The following is a 22,533-nucleotide window of genomic DNA, read 5'->3' on the forward strand; positions in this document are numbered from 1 at the left end:
CCAAATTAACAACCAATGCTATTAAAAGTAGGAGTACATTAAAGATCCAAATAACAGGTGATTTGACATGGGAAATGATGACAAGTGAGCAAGGGATAACATTTTCAAAGAAAAAAATCAGGTGATTGAACACAGTTTTTATTGTGATTCAATCCTTAAGTTTGCTCTACTATTTATCTTCTTCTTCTTTTGTTTCGAAACTGGTAACCTTAAATAGTTTTTATTGTGATTTAATCCTTAGGTTTGCTCTACTATTTATTTTCTTCTTTTGTTTTGAAACCGGTAACCTTACTCTATATATCCACAGGTATACTACAACCAAAAGTGCAGTTCCCCTTCAAAAGTATTTCAATCTATCAAAAGCTCAAAACTATATATGTTGCCTACAAACAATCTAGAAAATCAAAGATGTCTTCTGTTTGGGCTAATAAACTATTTATTTTCTTTTAGCTTTATTCAATCTTTACCATTTCATTGATTGTTTGGATAAGATTAGATTGCTACAATTTCAGTAATTTAAGAAATTTGCCTACAATTTTTCCTGGCAACAATCACATTTCAATATTTTATTCTAGTTGAGACATGTATATTTGCATTGTAAATCCGACAGCAATGACAAGGTCAGAAATTTGGATGAGTGTCATGCTGCATTGCAAAAGGTAACATGGAAGCGAGATCATCTCCTAGGTTTTTAAATCCAATTAAACATTTAGGGAGCAAAGCCACAGAAGAGGAAGAAAAATACCACACATGTATAATACAAAAAAAATACTGCTTAGACACAAATAACTATATGCAAAGAAGACTAAGAACCACATTTGAGTGAAATATATGATGTAAAAAAAATATTATCACCCAAGTGCAACTTTAATTTCTAAATAATGTGAAAAATCAATTTTAAAACTTCTAGTCAGATGTAGACATTGTGACCAGTTTTCGTATTTTAAAACAACTTCCTGTTAGTAATTGATAAGTATTCATGGGTAACATTTCCTTAATACTATATATACTGCTTTTTCTACTATATTAATTATTTAACTAGGTAATTTACCCACGCTGCGCGCAGTCATAAATAATAATTGTATTGAACTTGCAAATAATCATTTACTAATATCCATACATTAAAAATAATGGAAAAAATAGGTTCTTAAAAAATATTAGCAATATTCCAACATTAATTTGATTATTTGTCATCATCACATAACTCAAGAAACTCTAATGAATGAATTATTCAGGAAATAATAAATTATTGGTTCTTTAATCAACATCAAAAGGAAAATAAAGAAAAACATAAGAATATATATGCAAAGGTTCTTTAACCCAAGACCCCGAAATCACCCATCAAAAGAAAATCACGACATCTATCGTGAATTTACAAAGAAAGAAGCTGGAATAGCTTATTAAGAATAATAATGATAATAATAATAATAGTAATTTTAATAACAATTATTATAATAATAATCTGGAATACCTGGAGAAAAACAGGAAGCAATGGCTGAAGAGCTTTCGGAAGACAAAATCCAGGTATAAGAACTGGTCCTCCCTACATGTTCATTAAGAACATCAAAATCTCAACATATAGACTCACCAAACAACTGATAACAATGTGATATGCATGCTTTTAAACATAAATCACAGAAGTCTGAAATACAGAAAATTGATACCTTTTTCTTTCTACGCTCCTTATCTCTTGAAGTAGATACAGCATCACGAACCAACTTGATATATGTTGGAAGAACCTCTTTAGGTACTGAACTAACAACATTAGACAAAGCTTGCCATGCAACCTGTCAAATAAGTGGTAAGATAACCAAACCAAACAAATTAACATTCTAAGGAAATGAAATGACCCTGACATTACCACCACAGTATCAGAATCTGGATCACTAAGCAATATAATGAGGCTGGATATCATGTTTGGAGCTTCATCACCAAGATATAAGTCGCTATTTTTGAACAGGTACCCGATAAGATATGCTGAACTTCGTCTAATCGATGCCTGGATTTACAAGTATAAAGCAGCATGAGAGAAAAGAATAACAATAAATGAGTTACAAAAGCAAGAGAATAAAGGAAGAGCATGCCTGATTATCGCCAACTCCTTTCAGTAGTTCTGACAACAAAGACTCCATGCCTTCTTCGTCAATAACTGACACAACAGTTTCTGCTGCCTTCTTTGCTAAACTTTGAATTTCCTGTGTATTAAACCATTGAAAATGACAAAACGAATGTGAAAACTACAGAAATGAATGCACATGTCAGTGAGGAGGCATACCATGTCGGTATAACCCATTGCATTCAGTAAAGCAGGAAGGATAGTACTAAGGTGGGAACCAAGACCAGGTCCTGCAACTTCCGCTAAAGCTCCCAAAGCATGTGCATTGAAGGCACTGTAGGTATGCGCAGATATTATGGTGAGTACTGCAGAACCACAGAACAGAAAATCTATTGGAAGAAGAAATCATATATACGTACGAAAGTGGAAGATGAACGAGCTTTGGGAGGATGTGTGGCAGCACAGCTGCGGTCCTGACACTGAAATAAGTGACAATAAATTTAGGACAAAAAGATAAGATCATACAGAGAAACATGTCTAAACTAGACATACGATAGCCTACCTCAGAATTTGTTTTAACCCATCCAGAGCAGTATCTGAGGTATCCTCATCCTCCAGTGCATGAAGAAGTGTTGGAACAATCTCATCGATTGCTTGCATTCCAGCATTCTATGTTACAAACCACCAGATGCGAAGATTAGTGTTGAGAAGTTCTCAGTAAAATATCTCAATGATTGGCTAGATCTGAAGGGTTTACCTTGTAAAGAGTACTAAATGCCAGGCCTGCTGATTCCCGAACCTCGCTCGTACTGTTGAATAAAGAACCAAGGAATTACTTTGGAATGGAAATGCAAAAAACTGCTATTTTCATAGTAATATAAACAAAAGATACCACACCTATCACAAAGTGCTGTCCGAATTGTGGGGATAAGCTCATCCATATAACTCAACAATTGACTCCTGCCAGCACTGGCCATTACTTCACTTAGACCGATGCAGACACCCTGAAATTAGAAGTATTAAAAGTCGGCAGAAGAGAAAAATGAGAAGTGGAAACAAACTACGTCTTATTGGTACATTGTGATTGCAAGTGCGAAGGTAAGCCTATGTCTAATGAAGGCAAAAGGATGAGATTTTTTTGTAGTTGCAGGCCATTTCTGGCCCCTTTTGTTTGGAACAGTATAAATAAGACTAATTATCCACCTTATCAAGACAGAATGATACACGCTCCAGTCACCATGAAGTCATGACTATATTGTACCACTACAATGTTAGTGAAGAAGTCGAGCAACAAATTTGGGAATTTAAGCGTATAAACTGCCTATACAAAAAATGTGATTTTTTTAAGATGCAGAATTACAGAATAGACAAAAGGGCTCACAGAGAGCTTAAGCAAAAGTTGTTAGCTCTTTTCCTATTAACAAGACCTCCAGAACATTTCTAACAAAGAAGCTCAATCATATAATTTGCTCTGAAAATCATCACTCCCCAAATACGCTTCAGCTGTACAAAGTTATCTCACTAAGATATACCTTAACTCTGTTCGCAATGAAACTGGAACTCCCAATTTGGATAGATGAGCGGAGATTATCATTAAGTACTCTAAGACTGACAACACGCAGAGAAATTACAGAAAACACCTAGAAGCATACGGAAGAAGTAAAGTACTCACTTGTCTTCTACTTGGATTAGGATCTTTTAGACCCCGTGACAATATTGGGATAATCAAAGGAAGGACTCTTTCTCCAAGCTTCCTAACAAGCTCACCCAATGCTCGTCCAGCAACCTGCAAATTTCAGGCCACAGAATTCTTATCTCCAGAACTACTGAACACATTTTTGTTTACCATAAACAAGGGTAACAGCATACCTGTCTCCTTTCAGAGGATGAAGATGCTAGAGAACTTATCAATGTGCTCATCAGTACAGGCATTATCTCCTTCAACGTTTTCGGGGTATTTGCAACAATGGTCTTCCAAACATGCAAAGCAGCCTGAAAAAGAGAAAATACAAAGTAATTGAAGTTTATTCATTACTATACAGCATCTCCAAATAAGTCGAGCACCATGATTGAAGTATCCCATAGTACCTGGCGTACGGTTATGCTGACATCGGTTCGGACCATATACAATGCGGCAAGGATTTCATTACGCTTGTCCCTCCCGAGTACCTCAATAATAGCTCGTCCTTGAGCCTCAGTACTGGCACCCTCATCATCACTACCACCCTCAAGATGTGCTTTTCCAGATGTTCCAGCAACCTAGAAGAAAATAATACATTAATAAACCTGCTTCATCCTACAGTATGATGCTGACGTACGACACATACCTTGAACAGAAGGTCACCCAGCAACTCTACAGAACTCTGCCTGATACGCCAGTTATCATTGAAAATACCTTCTTCCACAGCCGGAAGAAGCAGAGGCAAAGATCTGGAACAAAAGAAGATCATCGAGTAACAAAATGGTCAGCATATCAATTATAGTTCAAACTGTAATCATAACAGCATTCTTATTCACTTCAAGATAGCCTCTTCCATTGTGTATATCTACATCAATTAAATATCATAGCACTAAATTCACAGCCATTGACAGGACCCCAAAAGCAAACTAAGGAGACTAACTTAAAACTAGATGTGGAAGATGACAAAGAAGGCATACGTAGTTGCATAGTGCTCCACCAGAACATGGCCAGCGCTGAGTGCTGCTTCACGCACAGATTCATTCTCATCGGCCAAACCTATTGTACAATAAATTGTTAATTGAATCTCTCAATGCAAGTTAACATAAAAGACTGCCCCTCATAATACTTCAACGGTTTCTGCCAACTAGAAAGAACGACTGCTATTTTTGTTCATCTCTGTGTAAGTGTTTGCGCCTGTTTGTTAGAGAGAGAGAGAGAGAGAGAAATTTACCATCTAAGATAGCTGGAAGAACTTGCTGCAAATAGTTCTGGAATTGCACACCTAAAGATCTTGGCAGATACTACAAGTAGCCATATAATCCATGTGAGAAAATATACAAAAGTATGAAGTTATCAATCTTTCTGAACACAAACTTTAAAAAAAAAAGTTCTTACCCTAAAGAGTGCCAAGTGCCCATCACGTACTGATGCCTTTTGATGAGAACAATTTCGTACTATATCAGGAAGTATGTTCTCAAAGTACTCCATTCCTAATGCAGCCAATACCTGGGAAAGAGGAAAAAACACTTGTAGGTTGAATGTGAAAACGAGAACCCTAAGCAGCTCAAAAACCGAGTCTCCATTCTTTGTTACTGGTTCCAGACCCCCACCCACCAGCCCGAAAACTCCTTGATGATGCACAAAAGGTTTCCGTGCTTGTTAATTATTATTGTTTCTTGGCCCTCACTCCACAACAGCCAAATTTAAAAGAGGCGGAGCCAATAAGATAAAGATGCTCAAAAGCCATTTCAACTTATTATATGCAAACAATGTCAATAACTAATTTTAAAGTTAAATCACCCAGCAGAACCAGATGCAAGAGGACAAGCAAAGTTTGCATACAGCACAAAACCTTAATCTTGGCGCCAATATTGAAGAACTCCTTTAAAGAAAAAAGATCTATTATATTTACCTTTTGACAAAGAAGCAAAGGTAAGAGACAATGATAATGCTAACTTAGAACTAATATCCAAAATATATTCAAGTGAAAAAGCTTAAGCATCACCCCCACCCCACCCACACATCCCAGTGATAGATTCTTGTAGACATAAAGTCTTAAAAAAGGGAGATTTTCAACTCCTTATAACAAGAGAGAGAGAGAGAGATGTAACCAAGTAACACGGGGTGAGATAATTATACCTCACTAAGTCCCTGTGCTGCCCCAGAACGCGCAACATTGTTTCCATCAGACTTCAAAGTATCCAACAACCAAGGCACCAGGTCTGGGAAATTTTCTTCTCCCATACCCCGTATAAGAGAACCAATAGCTCTTGCAGCAACAGATCGAACTTCAGGAATTGGATCTACAAGTACCTGAAATCGTGTGAAAATTATGTTAGAGTCAACTTTTGCACTCATCATAAATGTTACTCAATTATTTTCAGATGTACCTTCTTAACTTCAGGGAGCAGTAGTCCTATGTAGGGTACCATGTCCTTAGGCTCAGTCACTAATGAACACATATTTCCAGCAATTTGTGCAGCTTTCTTCTTAGTCTCAGCGCTCCTTTCACGAAGCCCTCGGTGTACAATTGGTACCAGCAGCGCGAGAGAAGGAGAATCAATTGAATTCACAAAGGTTGTCTGAAAGAATTGGAACAAGGAATTAGCTTGTCAGAAAGTACATGGAAACCGGATTACCTATCAAGTATAGGTACATGGAAACCAGATAACATGTTATCAGTAAACATATTTACCTGGAGGAGAATATCAAGGGAGTATTTTGTATACTCATTAGGATCTGAAAGACCCATTAGAAGAGTAGGGACAAGTGCAGATATCTCAGGGTTCTTTATAACACTCCCAACCTATACTCAACAAAAGACAACTAAATAAATGGCACGAAGTAGAACACGGAAAGTAAGAGAAATTTGATCATGAGATAGTTTAACCTGTTGAAGAGCTGTCTGTCCAGCTGATTGAACCTTGGGATGAGTGTCAGTAAGCACCTGTTCAGTATTACAAAGCGGTAAGAAACGGAGACTAGTACCGCACTGTAGTCAAAGACAGATGTACTAAGTTTGCAGGCAGTAGGACAAACCTCAGTTAACTTGGGCACAATCTTAGGGAGACATTGTGACAATTGTTGTGGAGCACAATAGGCCATGGCACCAAGAAGTTGCACACTACTCTGCTTGGTTCTCCAAGCCTTATCTTCAAGGCCCTGACGCAGAAAAATAATTGTAAACATAGGTCTCATGTAATGAAGGGCAACTAATAATGAGTTAAGTGAATCCGAAACACATGGGAAAATATTTAATAGCGGACACATCAACAACAGCAGAATATCAAAGTTTTTCTGGCCATTTTAGATCCATATAGGTTTTTCAACAAAACTCAGGATCCAACTGTCTTTTCAGAGAAATACACAGATGCCAAAAGTTAATAAAAACCTACAATATGCTTCATGAAACGCTGCACTTATTCTTCAAAAAACAAAGAGCAAGGGTGCATTAAGGTTACAGTTTCTCTATTCCTATGCTACCAAACAGTCCTCAAAGGCTAACCAACGTGACCCACTGTGCAACAACTTCTCATCATCGGAAGAGCATTCTCAAAATTATTCCCATCTCTAAGAGTCCCAATAAACTACATGAAACTTTCGGGATAGATGTACACTGGAAAAGAATTTTGAGGATGACTTGTAAGAGTACTCTATAAGTGTGCATAAACTACACTGTGCAAGATTACTCCATCATCCAGTTAACCACATCACTAAACCAATAAGGTATGGATAGAGTCAACTGCATTGAGTAAGGTACAGGGGAAAAGCTAAAACTAAGAACCTTTAAAAGTGATGGAAGAATTAATTTCACTCCTTGAGCACTAAGCTGAGACATCATTGCCCGAGCAGCACATTCAGCAGCATCACGCACCGCAACCACTTGATCAGAGAAAGAAACCAAGAGGAACGGTAACATTTGAATTACATACCTGAAGGAAAAACGGGGAGACAGGTGAAACAAAGCTGATTAATTTCAAAATCCAAGTTCAAATTACAACAAGGATAAGCATTTCATTTGTATGATTTCTGGATAAAAAAAATATAAACATAAGACATACGGTTCAAACAACTTCCCAAGCTTCTCACAGAAGCATTCAAATGCAAGCAGTGCTCCTTCACGGCTCTTAGCCGAATTCCTGCAAATAAACATCATTCAGATCCTGGAAGGAGAAACTTTCATATATAGAGAGGTGCAGTTATTGAAATATAATGAAATTGGCTACCCTGTGACAAAGCCATATCAATGAAACAATGTTGAATGTCAACTATTGCTAGCTGAAATGCCAAGCAAGAAATGACCTAAAATTTTATAATATAACAGAAACATACACTACACCTCAATCCCACATTAGTTGGGATCGGGTGTATGAGTCCTATTTATCCATTCCTCTCTATTCAGGTCCAATTCTTTTCAATACTAATGTACAATTCGATAACTGCATGAACAGCACCCAGATCATATTAGAAACATATAACTATGGTCAGAATACAGCTAATAGATGTAGACATTTCATGAAATAGTCGTCTAAAGTTCAGAGCTCGAACTTTAGTAGCAACTATAAAGAAAAGAGGTGACAAGCTGAAAGATAACAAAGTCACTTTTCCCCTTTTTCCTTGTTGCGGGCAGGTGAAGACAGGGAGATTTAATTGAAAAAACAAGCTTAGAAACATTTATCCATTTACATCTTTAAGACATAAGCAAAAGCACATAATCGAGCTACAAAGGCATACAGAATATTTTAATAATCACCATTGATATAAAAGCCTATATTCAACCGACCATAACCTTGAAATTTCACTTCAACAATGTCTAGCACATAAAGATAAAGGTAAATAGAAGAATGAGTTCTTCTCACTAATTCCATTGTATAATGCCTCAACTGGGTTGTTATTCATGACATTTCATCAAATCCTTGGAAAAGAACAGAAAACCACTGCGTCAAATCACAGGGTAACTTTTTTGAGAAGGTTTTCTATTTTATTTTTTAAAAAAAATTTGAAATCACAGAGTAACTCAACCTCTAATTTAGAGTGATTGAAACATGCCAGAAGACTAACCTGTCAGCAAAACCTTCATGTAGTGCTGCTACAATGCCATATTTCTTCAGGCAAGATATTCCAAATCCCTTAACCAGCCCTGCAAGTCCAAATGCTGCACCACGACGCTCTCCATATTTTTCACTCTTCATTAGCTGATCCAAAAGCCTAGAAACCAGAGATGGTGCATCCTCCTGGTGCAAGAGAAGAGATAGGCAAAAAGAGAATCCAGTTTCAGCTTGCAAATTAGGTATAAACTAACAAAAAAATTGCAAGGACAGCAGAAAGAAATAGAGATGACTAAGGAAGAAAAATATCAGCGAACAAATCTGGAAGAAACAAAGTCAAAATTATAGAAACAGAACTAGGACACAAATTAGTAATTTATATTTCCTGGACTTTATCCAGTACAGAACAAGGAGAGAGAATGCTAGAGAAAGTTGAATTACAAAACAAACTTAAAAGCTTAAAAGAAGTATCACTTGGTGAAATGGGATGCTGTCATCAACAACAAAAAAGGAGGAAAGGGCATAAAGCACCTCAAAGTACAGAACCAGAGTCTTATCTTGAAGTGGCTATGGAGGTTTGTCTCTGGAGAACAGGATTTATGGAAAGATGTTATAGCTTCCAGATATACAATGGAAGACCTATGGATCACTAAGGAAGCTACAGGCCCTTATGGGGTAGGTTTATGGAAAACAATCAGGATCCAGTGGCCTAAATTATGGAAAAACTCAAGGATTGAAATAGGAAACGGAAGAAGGATATCATTCTGGAATGATGTGTGGGTTGGTCAATACCCCTTGAAACAGTTGTACCCTGTGATCTACAATCTGAACCAACAGAAGGAGGCAGCGGTAGTAGCAGATGTCAGGGACAACCAAGGATGGAAATGACTGGGAAATAGACAACCTCACAGATTTCTTCAATTCTTTGGAGCAGGTCAATAGCCTTAACACAAATGAAGACAGTCTACAATGGTTGAGAGCCAAAAATGGGAAATTCACAACAAAATCAGCTTACAGGCACCTTGATAGGCCAGCTGCAATGCTCTTATCATGGCCTTGGAAGATGATATGGAAAGTTAAGATACCCCACAAGGTGGCTTGTTTCACCTAGTTGGTAGCCAGGCAAGCAGTACTAACTCAGCACAATCTAATGAAAAGGGGAAGCGAATTATGTTCCAGGTGCTTTTTTAGTGAAAGAGAATAGAGACAACGAACCATCTCTTCATTCACTGTAGAGTGACACTGAAACTGTGACATGCGTGTTTTTTAACTTGAGGGGTATCAGTTGGTCCATGCCAAGGCATACATCAGAAGCCCTAACAGGATGGAATAGAGAAGGAAACATGTCGGGCCATAAGGAGAGATGGAAGATTGTCCCTGCTTGCATCAGGTGGACAATATGGAAGGAAAGGAACCAGAGATGTTTTGAAAACAAGAGCATCCCTTTCCAGAGCTTGAAATTGAAGTGCCTTATAACCTTTTATTTTTTATGTAACTATGTACTCTCCAGAAAGGTGGAGGATATTACTCACTTTTAGATAGTTTAGGAGGAGTGTAGGTGATAGATATATTTGGTTTTGCTAACTTTAAATCCCTGACGTAATTACTACTGAAACACTACTGATATATTTTGTTTATAAAATGTCAACTTTCTCAACAAAAAAGAACAAACTTAAAAGCTATGTGAGACAAGAATTCCTTCAGAAATATCCCAAGGGACTATCGGGATTAGCATGGTAAATGCATGAGAATGAGTCTGTAGTTAACCAAAAAATTCTCCAGTTACCACCTCAGAACACCGATAGCCTATAGAAAAGGGAACCAAAATTCCACATGGATTATGATATTGGAGTTTATTCATCATAGAACTGAAAGGCCTCACTTCAAGATTCATGCAAATTAGGATAATAACAGATGGTTCGGAATATAGTCATGTTGGTTCTTTTTACTTGCTTTACTAAAAGTAAGAACCCTTCTACAGGAGGGATGTAAAGCTGCACAACTCACTAGGATATAACATATATCATTCCATGCAGTTAACCTATTATACGTGGACTCGAGTATGGATATGGACATGGATATGGGTTGGGTATAGGCACCTCTCCTTTTTTTATTGGTCAGACACATCCAAATTTAACCAGCTCAAGGCATATTCCGTGAGGTCTAGATGAGGTACCCAAACCCAAAACATATCCTTCAGACACATGTACGTTATGAAGAGTCAAAGTAGCCTGGCAGTAAACAAAAGCACACTTTTGACTGTTAACGAAGAGTGTAGTAACTGCAGATTGTTCAAGATTTACAATCATGACATGTGGCAATGTTTCTCGTTTGTTACAGCTGCATAGTATAAAGAAGCTTTCAAGAAGATGCTGAACTAACCTGCTTTGCTTGCATAAGTGGAGAAAGGCAGGTAGCGACAGCTCGCTGAACAGCTTCAGACGGAGTATTCAGTACATCCAGCAACTTCTCTACAACTGTGTGAACCTTAGGGTCATCCTGTTCAAAAATAGACAAGGTATTAGGACCAAAATCTTTAAAAGTGTTTACTGTGGACCAAGTTTATAAGAGGGGGGATCAATTACCGTGGCCAAATGCTTTGCCAAAGCTCCAGTAAATATTACCACACCTTCACGGACCAGATCATATTTCTCCTCATCTGAAGCCTGCACAATCAACAAACAGTTGTTATTTGAACATATTATACATATTCAAAGCCTATAACTAGCTTTTAGCTGCCACAAAAGGGCAATAGGATCAACATGAAAAACTCGAACACCAATCATTCACCCCCAACCAAAAGTATAAAACCTCTTAAGATTAAAGGAAATAGACGATCTTGGAAACAAATATGTCATACCTTTTTGTTCAAGTAGTTTTCGAAAATAGGGAATAGCAATGAGACATTATCTCTTCCATGTTTGTCAATAATAACTATGCCAGCATTGATCATTCTTCCTCTTACATCTGCATTAGGATCTGCCTGCAATTCCAAAGTCCCCCACTACTCAAACCCAAACAGAATAAAACCATTTCTTATGAATTTTCATATATTTCCAGAAAGTTCTGTTTTGACGGGTTACAAAACCAAGTGAAGCACCACAATTCATAAAACAGCTAGTACGTATCAGAAGATGTGGACTTTAAAGTTTTTGATACAAGGAGGGAGCTCCTTAAAAGCGAAGAAAAGAAGTATCTCGGCAACAATATTTCAATTGTAAGATAGTTAACATGTTCCGTATCACTATAACAAGACAAACTCTTAGAAAAACTTAATTGTGAAAATCAGCATGCACAGAAGTAAAGAAGAACTTCCGTTCACCTGTTAGTTATCATTAGCAATCTTTGAGAGAGAGAAAGAAAGAACAAAAAGAAAAAATGCAGATCTTAATGATACATTGAAACATAGACATGATTAACAACACCTCATTCAGAGAAAGAACTTATTACCAGTGCCCTTGAAATTAGGAATGTCATAACAACAGGAAGGTCTTTTGCTCTAAGAACATCCGCCACAGAAAGTAGAGCCAATGCTATTCCTTGTCTGCCTATCCATCCAAAATCAATGGTGTCTTCACCAGAACCAACATCACGGATGTACAAAGAAAATAAAGTTGAAAGACATTCCTGAAAGCATTGTTTATCCAAAAGACATTCACACTGTCAGTTAAGAATTTTTTATACATTGTCCAGAAAACAGAACATATAAGCTAATTAAACCTGTATCGTATCTGGACTTTCATCTAAAGCAGCAGCCAAGGCCTCAGCGCCAGCCACTCGCACATTATAATTAGCATGGGAAAGAGCTTTGAAAATGCCAGCGTAATCTGTTCCTAAGTCATACCCGTAATGATCCCAGATGTCTTCAGCAGCTTCAGCAACACACTGAATAGTAAACACACACAGTTCATACTGTCATGTTAACATTTTGGACATAAAATAGAAATACTGAATCACAACAACACTTAGAACACAAATTTGAAATGGATGTCTGAATTGCTGCTATATAGACAACTTAACTTAAAATAATCAAGACTTACAGTCGATTAAGTAAATCAGCAAATATCATAAGACCATACTGTTCAGATACTGAAGTTATTACGCTCCTACGATTTAACTAAAATCAAGCCATTAATTTTTGTCACTTTCAACTAACAGGAAAGCGGAACTGTATAATCTAGGAAGGATCATTTCGTTAGACAGGCGATTGCCCAATTTCTTTTTGAAGAGGTAAATTAATTTATAGATTAGAACAGCACCAAGGATGTGTTATTGGGACTGTACAATGTAGTAAGACAAACAAAAAGTGTGCCCTGACTAATTTTGTAGGGATTCTAATGTTTGTAGAACTGTTTCAGCTTCATTTACGTGTTCATCCTACACCATAAGCAAAAGAAAATATACAAATAGACTGTATCTTCTTGGTGGAACTCATAGAATCATCAAAACCTCATTTATTTATTTCAGTCTAAACTGTAAATCAAATACATCCAATAATTTCCCACTTTCTTCGAAGTAGGTAGCAGGTAAAGGGAGGAACAACCATACCAGATCATCTACACAGACTAACCAACCAGAGGACAAAATAATACCACACTTACGCATTAGTTACCAAGATGCTTCCTGAGTAGAACCAATTCTATGAAGCACAGAACCCAAAAATTTTTAGATGCATGTGGGTTTTGTACTTCTGTTACGCCAACACTAGTGAGAAAGCATTACATAGTGTACCCGTATCTCCTCACTTTAATTCATTTTGCTAGCTTATGTTAATATGCCACTTATACCCCAACTAAAATGATATGGGAGCTGTTAAAAAAATTGAAAGGTGTCCAGGGATGTTTTATGTCACAAGAAGAAATGACAAATTCAAAATCTGAAACTCTCTAGGAAAATAGAAACACCTTTCCAGCAAAAACAGAAGAGAAAATAAGTAAATCCAGTTGCCTCCTGGTCCAAGCAAGCGCGTTGAACTCATGATGTTGTGGAATGTTAAGATAGACTAAAAGTCTTAACTCTTTTCTAACGCGAAATCTTGAATTTATATACTATTGAAATTTAAAAGCATACCGTACCTGATACCAGTTATCATGCCCACCCTATATATTGGACAAGAGTACAGCAAAAATAAAAATAGACACCAAGTATGTTCACGGGATTCATACACTTGATGAAAGCATTATCCCTTACTGGTCATTGTGCAAATCTGAACAATATATCATTATTACTCCCTCTATTCCAATTTGTTTGTCTTACTTTCCTTCCTTTTTAATCCCTTTCAGAAAGAATGTTTCTTTCCTTTTTTGACAACTCTTTAATCCCTAAGACCACGACATTAAAGGGCATTTTCGTACATTCAACATTTCTTTAGTTTAACACCACAAGATTCAAAAGTTCTCTTTACTTTCTTCAACTCCACCAAGTCAAAACCACACAAACAAATTGAAACGAAGGGAGTAATATTTAAAGGGACTGAAAACCCAGAATTAAGCATTTATCACTAGAAAAGTAACTTCTACAAGAATGTAATACCTTTTCGGGATCATGTAAAGCAAGCCAGATGCGAGTGGCAATTTCACTACTTTGAGGGACAGAATGACTAGCCAGAGCAGGAATGCATTTCACAGCATTTAAGCAAGCCATTCTAACATGGATGTCTTTAGCATAAATACCACATAAAGCCTGCAAAAGTCCATGAAACACAAGTGATTATAAGTGTTATGTGGAAGCTCACAGAAGAAATTCATAACTACATCACATACAGGTGCCACTTCAGCTGGTTGCAGCCCAAGGCATAACTCATTTAATGCCGGTCCAATAGATGCTTGATAAGCAGGAACAACACCCAGGACATGATAAAGAACCTAAAAAATCACCAAGATAATCAGTCAGAAATAGATACAGGAATGATAATCAAGGTATAAACAACAAGAAGCTGTAGTGATCGTAACTGAGAGCATTTGAACTCTAGGTAGAGGTAAAAACGAATCCAAATGCAAGAATATTATCTTGAGAACATCATCATGAAGTTTGGTCTTCTTGGGAGATAACAATATTCTCTCCATTATCTACGCATGCAACAAAAAGAAAAATATATGTATATCAGAAAATGTCAGTGTCTCAGTGACAAAGGAAAGAATAACTACCAGGAAAGTAAAGTTGACATGATCAGACCACAAACTTACAGGGAAAACAAAAGTAAACGAATCCACAGGGAGAGCCCCAGTTTTGCAAGAAATGGACAAGCCGTTTGTTACACGCTCAAAGAGACCAGGCTTTTCATTTGATACCTCCTCACCAGCAGAAGGAATTTTACCCCATAAGACATTAACATCCTCTGACATAATTAACCTTAAGGCTGTCGCAATTTCAAGAGCCCAGTTACAAAGTGGAGTAGCAGTACACTTTGAAAGCTTCACCAGGGTTCCATACGCCACATCACCAACTATTGGTGACCGTAGTAGAGGATTGATAAACTTCACCTAAATATTAGATTAAATAGAAAAGTTAAAGACAGCAACATACAAGGATATGACCCTTAAAATTCAACCTATAACAAGAACAGTTACATAATGGCAAAGATTTCTTTTCCCTTGTTATTATAGGCACGTCGAATTAAACCATTTTGATAAGACAGAAAAATCTAAAGTTACCAATTTCAAAAAAAAAAGGCAGAAAAATCCAGAAGATAGAAACTAGTTTGGGTGAAGTCTCTAACTAAAGTTCACGAAAACACAAGGATATCAGTCTACAAAAGTGAATCAAGGGAGAAAAGGACCAGTTTCAAAAAAAAAAAAGGCAGAAAAATCCAGAAGATAGAAACTAGTTTGGGTGAAGTCTCTAACTAAAGTTCACGAAAACACAAGGATATCAGTCTACAAAAGTGAATCAAGGGAGAAAAGGGCAAGTTGAAGTGTGATAAACTTTAACAAAGATGAAATAAATGTTTACTACCTGACTCAACACCCACTAACTTAATTAGTTTTCATAACCTTTCGGCTTTTGCTTCCCCTTGTACTACAAATCAACATCTATTTTCCAGCTCAACTATATAGATTTTTTTTTGGATCCAGCAAATTAAAGCTTAATAGGCAGCACCAAGGAGGTGCTCTAGAGCAAAAGATTGCACCTGACTTCCTTAAATACTAACCTACATAATCTGTAAGGATCTGGGCATTTGGGTATTTACATGACTACAAAAGGTAACTTCACAGTCCTGTATAACACTGATGAACTCTATGAGCTTCTATGTCCTCTATTTGTTCATTTTTACACAAAAAATGACAGCAAGAATAAGCATTCAATCTTGATTTTACTGATGGGTTCTTCCCTATTTTGAAACACCTGAGGTTCCTCTCATTCCAAATTATCCACCAGATGCATGCAGGGATTGTGTTTCACGTCCTTCTTTACTTCTTGGTGATAACTTTTCCATTCCAGAGAAACAGTAGCTCTTGGGAATATGGCATTGCCCATTTCAAGTAGAGCATATACAGAAACATATCCCAGAGTTTAGCTGTCACTTGCAATGCAAGTATATGTCCCAGTTACTTCCATCTCTCTTTCATATGGATAGCACAAACTATATATATTGTAGCCTCTCTTTTGCAAGTTGTCTTGAGTCAAACATGATTGATATATGAAGCTTAGCCACGTACATTTTTGCCGATTTTAAATGGAAGAATATTTTTTTTGGTAACTATGGTGACTGGGAGAGAGCGCACCTCAACTAATCCCAAGGGTACATGCTACCTCCCACCTGCACGTGTTAAGTAACTGTGTCCACCAAGGCTTGGACAGGAGAAATCACCTGGTGTTTTTAACCTCATGGTTCTCAACCCACTTCACTGAAGAATAATATTTCAATTGTCCAATTGGACTATATGCCCACTAATATTAAAGAAAGTCTAACAATATCAGATAAGAGTCCCATCATCAGCTGGAAATACCAGAATTGATGTTTTCATACTGTGGCCGTCAAAGTCTAACATGTCTGAAGTCTGAACTTCAATGTATGTCACAATAGGCTAATAAAGACTCGCTGCTTTTCTGAGAAATCCATGCTCCTTCGAGCTCTGATAAAATTCAAACTTTAGATGATAATTCAAAGTTAACTCTACTTGCACTCAAAGCACAAATTCCTCAAAAGACCCACTTTTGGTACTCTTTCCTGACTGACCAGCACAAGCGTTTTCTTCTTTTTAACAAGCCAACAGAAGGTTGCATTAAACTGTTACCATAGAGTAAACCATTTCTGCACAATAATAGGAACAAGGGAAAGATGTTCTAAGATGCTGATTCCTCATTATATATTTTACCATAATAGTAAATACTGGCAGAATCTAATAATCCAAATATTTCCTCTGGATAGTTACAGACTCACAGTGATCAAACTGGAGGGAACAGCTGAAATTTTCACTTCAGTGATATTCCTTACATATTTCCTAAGCAACATAGGCCTTTATTTTATGAATGGGGGTTTGGTTGAGTAGAATATATTAGATGATACCTGCTTAATGTACGGACAAGATATTATATTGGATAGTGGAGAACATAGAGCACACTAACCAAGGAAGGTAGCTGACTGTGAGTGAAGACAGGATTAGCTATGGCCATTTCTCCCAAGGCTTTCAACATTGACGAAAGGTTCTTTTTTACAACCGTGACCTTTCCACGTATATATGCTTCCTCCCTTAGCTGCACCTCACGTGCCTCTTCCTTTGCACTTTTTCCCTTATCTTTATCTAAAGAAATAAAATATAAAGACAGAGGATTAACAAAAATATCTACAATGATTAAATTAAGTTCAATAAAAACAGGAACTATCAAAAAGGTACCAGCTTTCTTTGATGATTTTCCACCATCTTTTTTCCCAACTCCAGTAACCTCTTTGCTAGAGGGCTCACGCCTTGCAGTGTGATTAGAACTTACTTGGTCCTGTATGCAAAAGCAAACTCCGCCATAAGAGAATTAAATAAGGAAGATATTCAATTCTGAACTTGGGAAAGGTAGATTGTGCACTCACAGGGCCATCATTGTCATCATAAAGCCTAAAACGGCCTTTTGGTTGTTTTGTGTTCTTACTAGCAACAGATTCAGCAATGTAAACACCTTGTTCAGTCGAAAGTATTCCTTCAGGAGTTTGAAATATCTAAACGCAAGAGAGACAATGAAGCAAAACAGAAGATAGTCGGTAAATACATATTAGGACGGTAAAAAGAAAGAAGGTGAAACAAAGTCAAAATAGGATATAAAGACAATGACATTAAATACACTTATTAGGAAGCCAGGAAACAATAGCTCTATACAACATCTGAGGGAGTAACACGTCAAAAATTTAAAAATTTGGAAATTCTGAGACTTGGAATCCCTTTCCTCCTAAGCCCCTCAAATACTCAAGAAACGAAAAAAAGAAAAAAGGCAGAGAAGGGGTTCTTTGATAGGATCACAGATATAAAGTTTTCAAAAGGCCAAGGAGTTCAGGCCAGTTGGAGGTCATTCGTTCACCAGCATATTTTCCATGGGTTCCTATCCCTCCGGCTTTTACTCCCATAGTTAGAAGAAAGTTTAGTGTCTATTGCACATGGCCTGATTCAAAACGATTAAGGACATGGTTTAATGATAGATTTGATGATGGGGATTTTACTGTTTTCCAAATATATCCTTAGCCTTTTATGAAACATAATTAGCATATTTGTTTTCGCCTACTGCTATAACCGACAGACATGCACTCACCCCATGCTCAAAAGATAAAAGCTGTATTGATAATGCACGTTATGTTGATCGTGCAAGCATTGTCCAGTCATCACTCACCAAATTTGTTATGGTAAATAAGAGAAAGCACGAGAATTTGAGTACTACATTATCTGAGGTACCTATCCTGAGAAATGGATCGACTGTCCACCCATCAGGAGAAGACAATACTTTGAAGAATACTGCATCTTTAAGATCTCCAGATAATCCAGTTAAGGCTGATAAGTGTGATGAAGTGACCATTAATGACTCTGGATCTTCCGAGATCTCAAAGATAGACAGATTTCTTCATCAAATGAAGCACTCAAGAATGGGTAGAGTCCTTGATCAAACAAATGATTTTTCTCCACCTGGAAATAGTACAAAAAATGGAAGATTTGAACAGGTAAGATAAATTTAATAGAAATCACCTTTCTGAACGGTTTTACTCTCCTTGCTTTGTTGTTCAGTTGAATTTGATAAGGAATGATAGTTGCCATTGAAAATTTCAATTCGTTCTGCCCCCAAGGCCTAGCTCAAGTGGCAAAAGGTGGAGGATTTGTGGCTTAGGTCGCAGGTTCAAGCCCCACACCATGCAAAGCGAAGCCCGGTATTTAAGTGGAGAAGGGTAGAGGGGCGGGCCCATTATCCACCAAGTTTAGAAGGCTGTGATTGGTCCAAAGGGCGGGTCACAGACGGATTTCTCGGTTATCAAAAAAAAAAGAAAAAAAAATATTTGTTTTCAATTGTATCTATATAAAAGTCTAAATCTGGTTAATAAAAAGATGTTTCTTTGCAACTAACTGAATTTGTTAGGCAGAATAAGAAAATTAGGCATGTAACAAGGTCTAAACTAAGAATAAAATATTACAACCTAAGGCAGTTGAGGAAACAAAAGAGTTTGTCATCACAAGGATTAGTGGAAGCTGGTCCAGAGTGGAACAGGTTATCAACAGTAATTGGGGGGAAAACTTACAAGATCAAAAGTTCAAAGAATCCTCATAACGTCTCTACCCCCTACCCCAAAGCTCTCGTACAATTGACATGTCCCAAGGGCTAAGACTATAGCATGCCTAAATGCCAGATATAAGATATGAAAATAACATACCCAGATGTAGATCCAGTAATTTGCATTAATATACATACACAAGGGTCCAGTAATTTGCATTAATATACATACACAAGGGACTGTTTGGACATTGATTATACATTGTATGCAATTTTTCACTCCAACTTGAAGTTGAGTTTTCCGAGTTTGAAAAACTGGTCTAACCACTTTATCAAGTTCTAAAAAAATCCCTCAGACCTTCAACATTTTTCAAGTGAAATGCATGTCCAAACACAACTTCAATTTCCAAATACCCTTTTTCAACTTTAACTTCAAATACTACTTTTTTCAAAATCATGTTGAAACAACTATTTATTAAATGTTGTATCCAAGCACAAAACATCACAATGATATTGTACAAAAGCTTACATGATCCATAAATTTCTAAAATTATGTGTTGCAACCATCATTGAATCTAGTGACAGGAAAGGTAATGATATTACCTGAATGTCATTTTCAGATAACATATCATGTGCCAAACGGTCTGGAAGATCGTTGAAGTACTGCCAAGGAGAATTAAAGAATTTATAACCACGTTAAGCAATAACAAGTGACAAACAATAACTCCAAAAGAACCATGCCAGTAACCTTCTCGAACTCCATGTAGGTTTCTCCAGGTAACATGGACATCAAAGTTGATAAGGAGTTAATTGCTGCTTCTTGCGCAAAATGATTATCACTCATCAGACCCGTCGGTCCCAACAAACCCTGCAGGTTAACATATGGGACAAGTTACTAAACATATGAAAATGAAGGATGGTATCCAGTTGACTATACACTCTGCTTGGCTCAAGGAAGGGGAGGAGGAACATGAAAGACAGGAGAACTGATTCATTTACTTCATTTAGGCTATTATTGATGATTTATTTTTGGTTGTTTGACGCATTTGAAAGGAAGTAAAAGTGTTATACTTCCACCTTTCCATCTAGTTATGGAAGAATTAAAAGGCAATATGATGGGCTTGGATATCCCAACACTTTAAACTTCTCTCGCTCTTACTTCATTACCAAGAAAGGAAAGAACCCATAGCCAACCAATTTTACTTCCACTCGTCCAACTCCAATTGAAGTTATTAGGCAATTCGAATAGGGAAGAGGTAATCATAATTTTGACATGATGCAAAACAATATAGTTTTCCAAAACTTCCCATATCAGCATTCCTCAATCATATGTAGATCTTTCAAAAGTCAGTAATGGTCTTTCACAAAAAATGGAAAGTAACATAAAAGAAGTTGCAGTTCACCTTGCACAAACCAACCACATTAGTTGTGACAAGACCAATGGCATCAATACCATGTTTATGCAAACATTTTTGCACCCTCTGACAAACAACAAAAACAAAAGAGGTTTAGACAAATTAAGTGAAATATACATAAGATAATTTCTCAACTAGAAGGAAAGACAGAAAATAAAGGCAACAAAAAAGGGAAATAAATATTAAAAAGAATAAGTAAATTCATCCAAGTGTAAGTAAATCCTGACAAGACCAAACACAGTGTGCGTGCAAAAACGATACTCATACAATTGTCTTGTAAAAACCGACTTATTCTATGCATAAGAAGCTCCAACTATGAAGGCCAAACATACATGTTAGTAATAAGAAAAGCTAAAAGTGAACTACTAAGTGCTGCTTCGAAAAGACAAGACACTTTCAAGTACACAGTTATCACTATTCCCTTCAACTTTCCTGATAAGTTTCATTTTAAACTGTTTAGATGATTAGGGCCATATCTTCATAAACTTCGGCAAGATACAATCTAGTACCAAATAAGCAAGGCATATAGAAAGCTTTATATCCTAGTGGATTTCCGGAGTGCTACTTGTTATTACCATTAAGAGCAAAGTGTATATGCTCTTGTATTTGTACAACAAGTGTTAGTAAAGTTGTTGTATAATTGGTAAATGAATCAAATCCTATCCATATTTTAATATTTTATCCTTTAAGCTCATCCGGCCAGACTGAGGAAATGTTGGCAGTAGGATGAGAGGAAGTTGAATTGCATAAGTACATAGAAACAGGGATATGAACAGGTTCTAAATATTGTTTAGTAGTTTCGAGATTTATGTTTCAGTGACTTATTTTATGGCATTGCTTCTCCTCCCACTGCTACTCTTTCTGCTTGCTTCCCAAACCAAAAGAAAAAGAAGCAAGAACTAAAAGGAAATATTAAATCATTTTCGGATGCATCAGGTAAAGAGCAGATAATATTCCCTCACCTATATACATTGAGTCTACAAAACAATGACACTGTGGCACAAGTATGGAGTCAAAATGGCTGGAATCTGCTGTTTAGGAGAGCATTTAATGATTGGGAAATCGAGGAGGTTGCTATGTTATTAGTGGTCCTTAATAATTTCCCAGGTACTTCTGAGAGTTCTGATAAGCCAATATGGAAGATACACAACAAAGGGGTCTATACAGTGAAATCATGCTACTGGAAGATGAACCATAATGTCTCACGAACTGAAAGATGGCCCTGAAAACTGCTTTGGAAGGTGAAATGTCCATTGAAAGTTTCATGTTTTGTTTGGCTACTAATCAAGAAGGCATGTCTCACTCATGAGGTCCTACAGAAAAGAGGCATGCAAATCTGCTCAAGGTGCTTTATGTGTGAACAGGAAGCTGAAGTGAACAACCATCTATTCATACACTGCCAAATAGCTACCAGTTTGTGGAATAGGTTTTTATGCATTTTGGGGGTTAGTTGGGTGATGCCAAAGACTACATTGGAGCTTCTGAACAGTTGGCTAGGAGTTGGAAGCAGAGGTAAAAAGGAAGAATGGTGGAAGCTCATCCCATCATGTATCTGGTGGTCCAAATGGAAGGAAAGAAACACTAGGTGTTTTGAAGGACAGAAAATTACTTGAATACAGTCTTCTATTTTTTTGGTGTAAACAAGATTTGGTG

The 22,533-nt window shown here is 37.0% G+C and overlaps 1 protein-coding gene across 1 annotated transcript in view; it reads right to left on the reverse strand.

The window, feature by feature from the left end:
• LOC102579365 (translational activator GCN1) overlaps positions 1–22,533 on the reverse strand; it is a 48,242-nt gene that overhangs the window by 15,416 nt on the left and 10,293 nt on the right. Inside the window, exons 12-50 of the mRNA XM_006340412.2 lie at positions 20,869–20,946; positions 20,214–20,333; positions 20,069–20,128; positions 17,811–17,936; positions 17,623–17,722; positions 17,354–17,529; positions 14,971–15,267; positions 14,737–14,853; positions 14,548–14,649; positions 14,318–14,467; positions 12,506–12,670; positions 12,236–12,412; positions 11,646–11,768; positions 11,371–11,451; positions 11,168–11,284; positions 8,799–8,971; positions 7,799–7,876; positions 7,522–7,669; positions 6,777–6,899; positions 6,628–6,684; positions 6,433–6,543; positions 6,128–6,319; positions 5,877–6,050; positions 5,133–5,243; positions 4,969–5,038; positions 4,715–4,793; positions 4,384–4,486; positions 4,145–4,315; positions 3,926–4,048; positions 3,729–3,842; positions 2,954–3,060; positions 2,814–2,865; positions 2,619–2,725; positions 2,476–2,535; positions 2,276–2,390; positions 2,085–2,195; positions 1,862–1,999; positions 1,665–1,787; positions 1,472–1,543 (exon numbers count right to left, since the gene is read on the reverse strand). Of these exons, the coding sequence (XP_006340474.1) occupies positions 1,472–1,543; positions 1,665–1,787; positions 1,862–1,999; positions 2,085–2,195; positions 2,276–2,390; positions 2,476–2,535; positions 2,619–2,725; positions 2,814–2,865; positions 2,954–3,060; positions 3,729–3,842; positions 3,926–4,048; positions 4,145–4,315; positions 4,384–4,486; positions 4,715–4,793; positions 4,969–5,038; positions 5,133–5,243; positions 5,877–6,050; positions 6,128–6,319; positions 6,433–6,543; positions 6,628–6,684; positions 6,777–6,899; positions 7,522–7,669; positions 7,799–7,876; positions 8,799–8,971; positions 11,168–11,284; positions 11,371–11,451; positions 11,646–11,768; positions 12,236–12,412; positions 12,506–12,670; positions 14,318–14,467; positions 14,548–14,649; positions 14,737–14,853; positions 14,971–15,267; positions 17,354–17,529; positions 17,623–17,722; positions 17,811–17,936; positions 20,069–20,128; positions 20,214–20,333; positions 20,869–20,946 (4,701 nt within the window). The remainder of the gene's footprint in view (positions 1–1,471; positions 1,544–1,664; positions 1,788–1,861; positions 2,000–2,084; positions 2,196–2,275; positions 2,391–2,475; positions 2,536–2,618; positions 2,726–2,813; positions 2,866–2,953; positions 3,061–3,728; positions 3,843–3,925; positions 4,049–4,144; positions 4,316–4,383; positions 4,487–4,714; positions 4,794–4,968; positions 5,039–5,132; positions 5,244–5,876; positions 6,051–6,127; positions 6,320–6,432; positions 6,544–6,627; positions 6,685–6,776; positions 6,900–7,521; positions 7,670–7,798; positions 7,877–8,798; positions 8,972–11,167; positions 11,285–11,370; positions 11,452–11,645; positions 11,769–12,235; positions 12,413–12,505; positions 12,671–14,317; positions 14,468–14,547; positions 14,650–14,736; positions 14,854–14,970; positions 15,268–17,353; positions 17,530–17,622; positions 17,723–17,810; positions 17,937–20,068; positions 20,129–20,213; positions 20,334–20,868; positions 20,947–22,533) is intronic.

The sequence above is a fragment of the Solanum tuberosum genome, unplaced genomic scaffold (genome assembly GCF_000226075.1).
Source record: "Solanum tuberosum cultivar DM 1-3 516 R44 unplaced genomic scaffold, SolTub_3.0 scf00018, whole genome shotgun sequence".
NCBI lineage: Eukaryota > Viridiplantae > Streptophyta > Magnoliopsida > Solanales > Solanaceae > Solanum > Solanum tuberosum.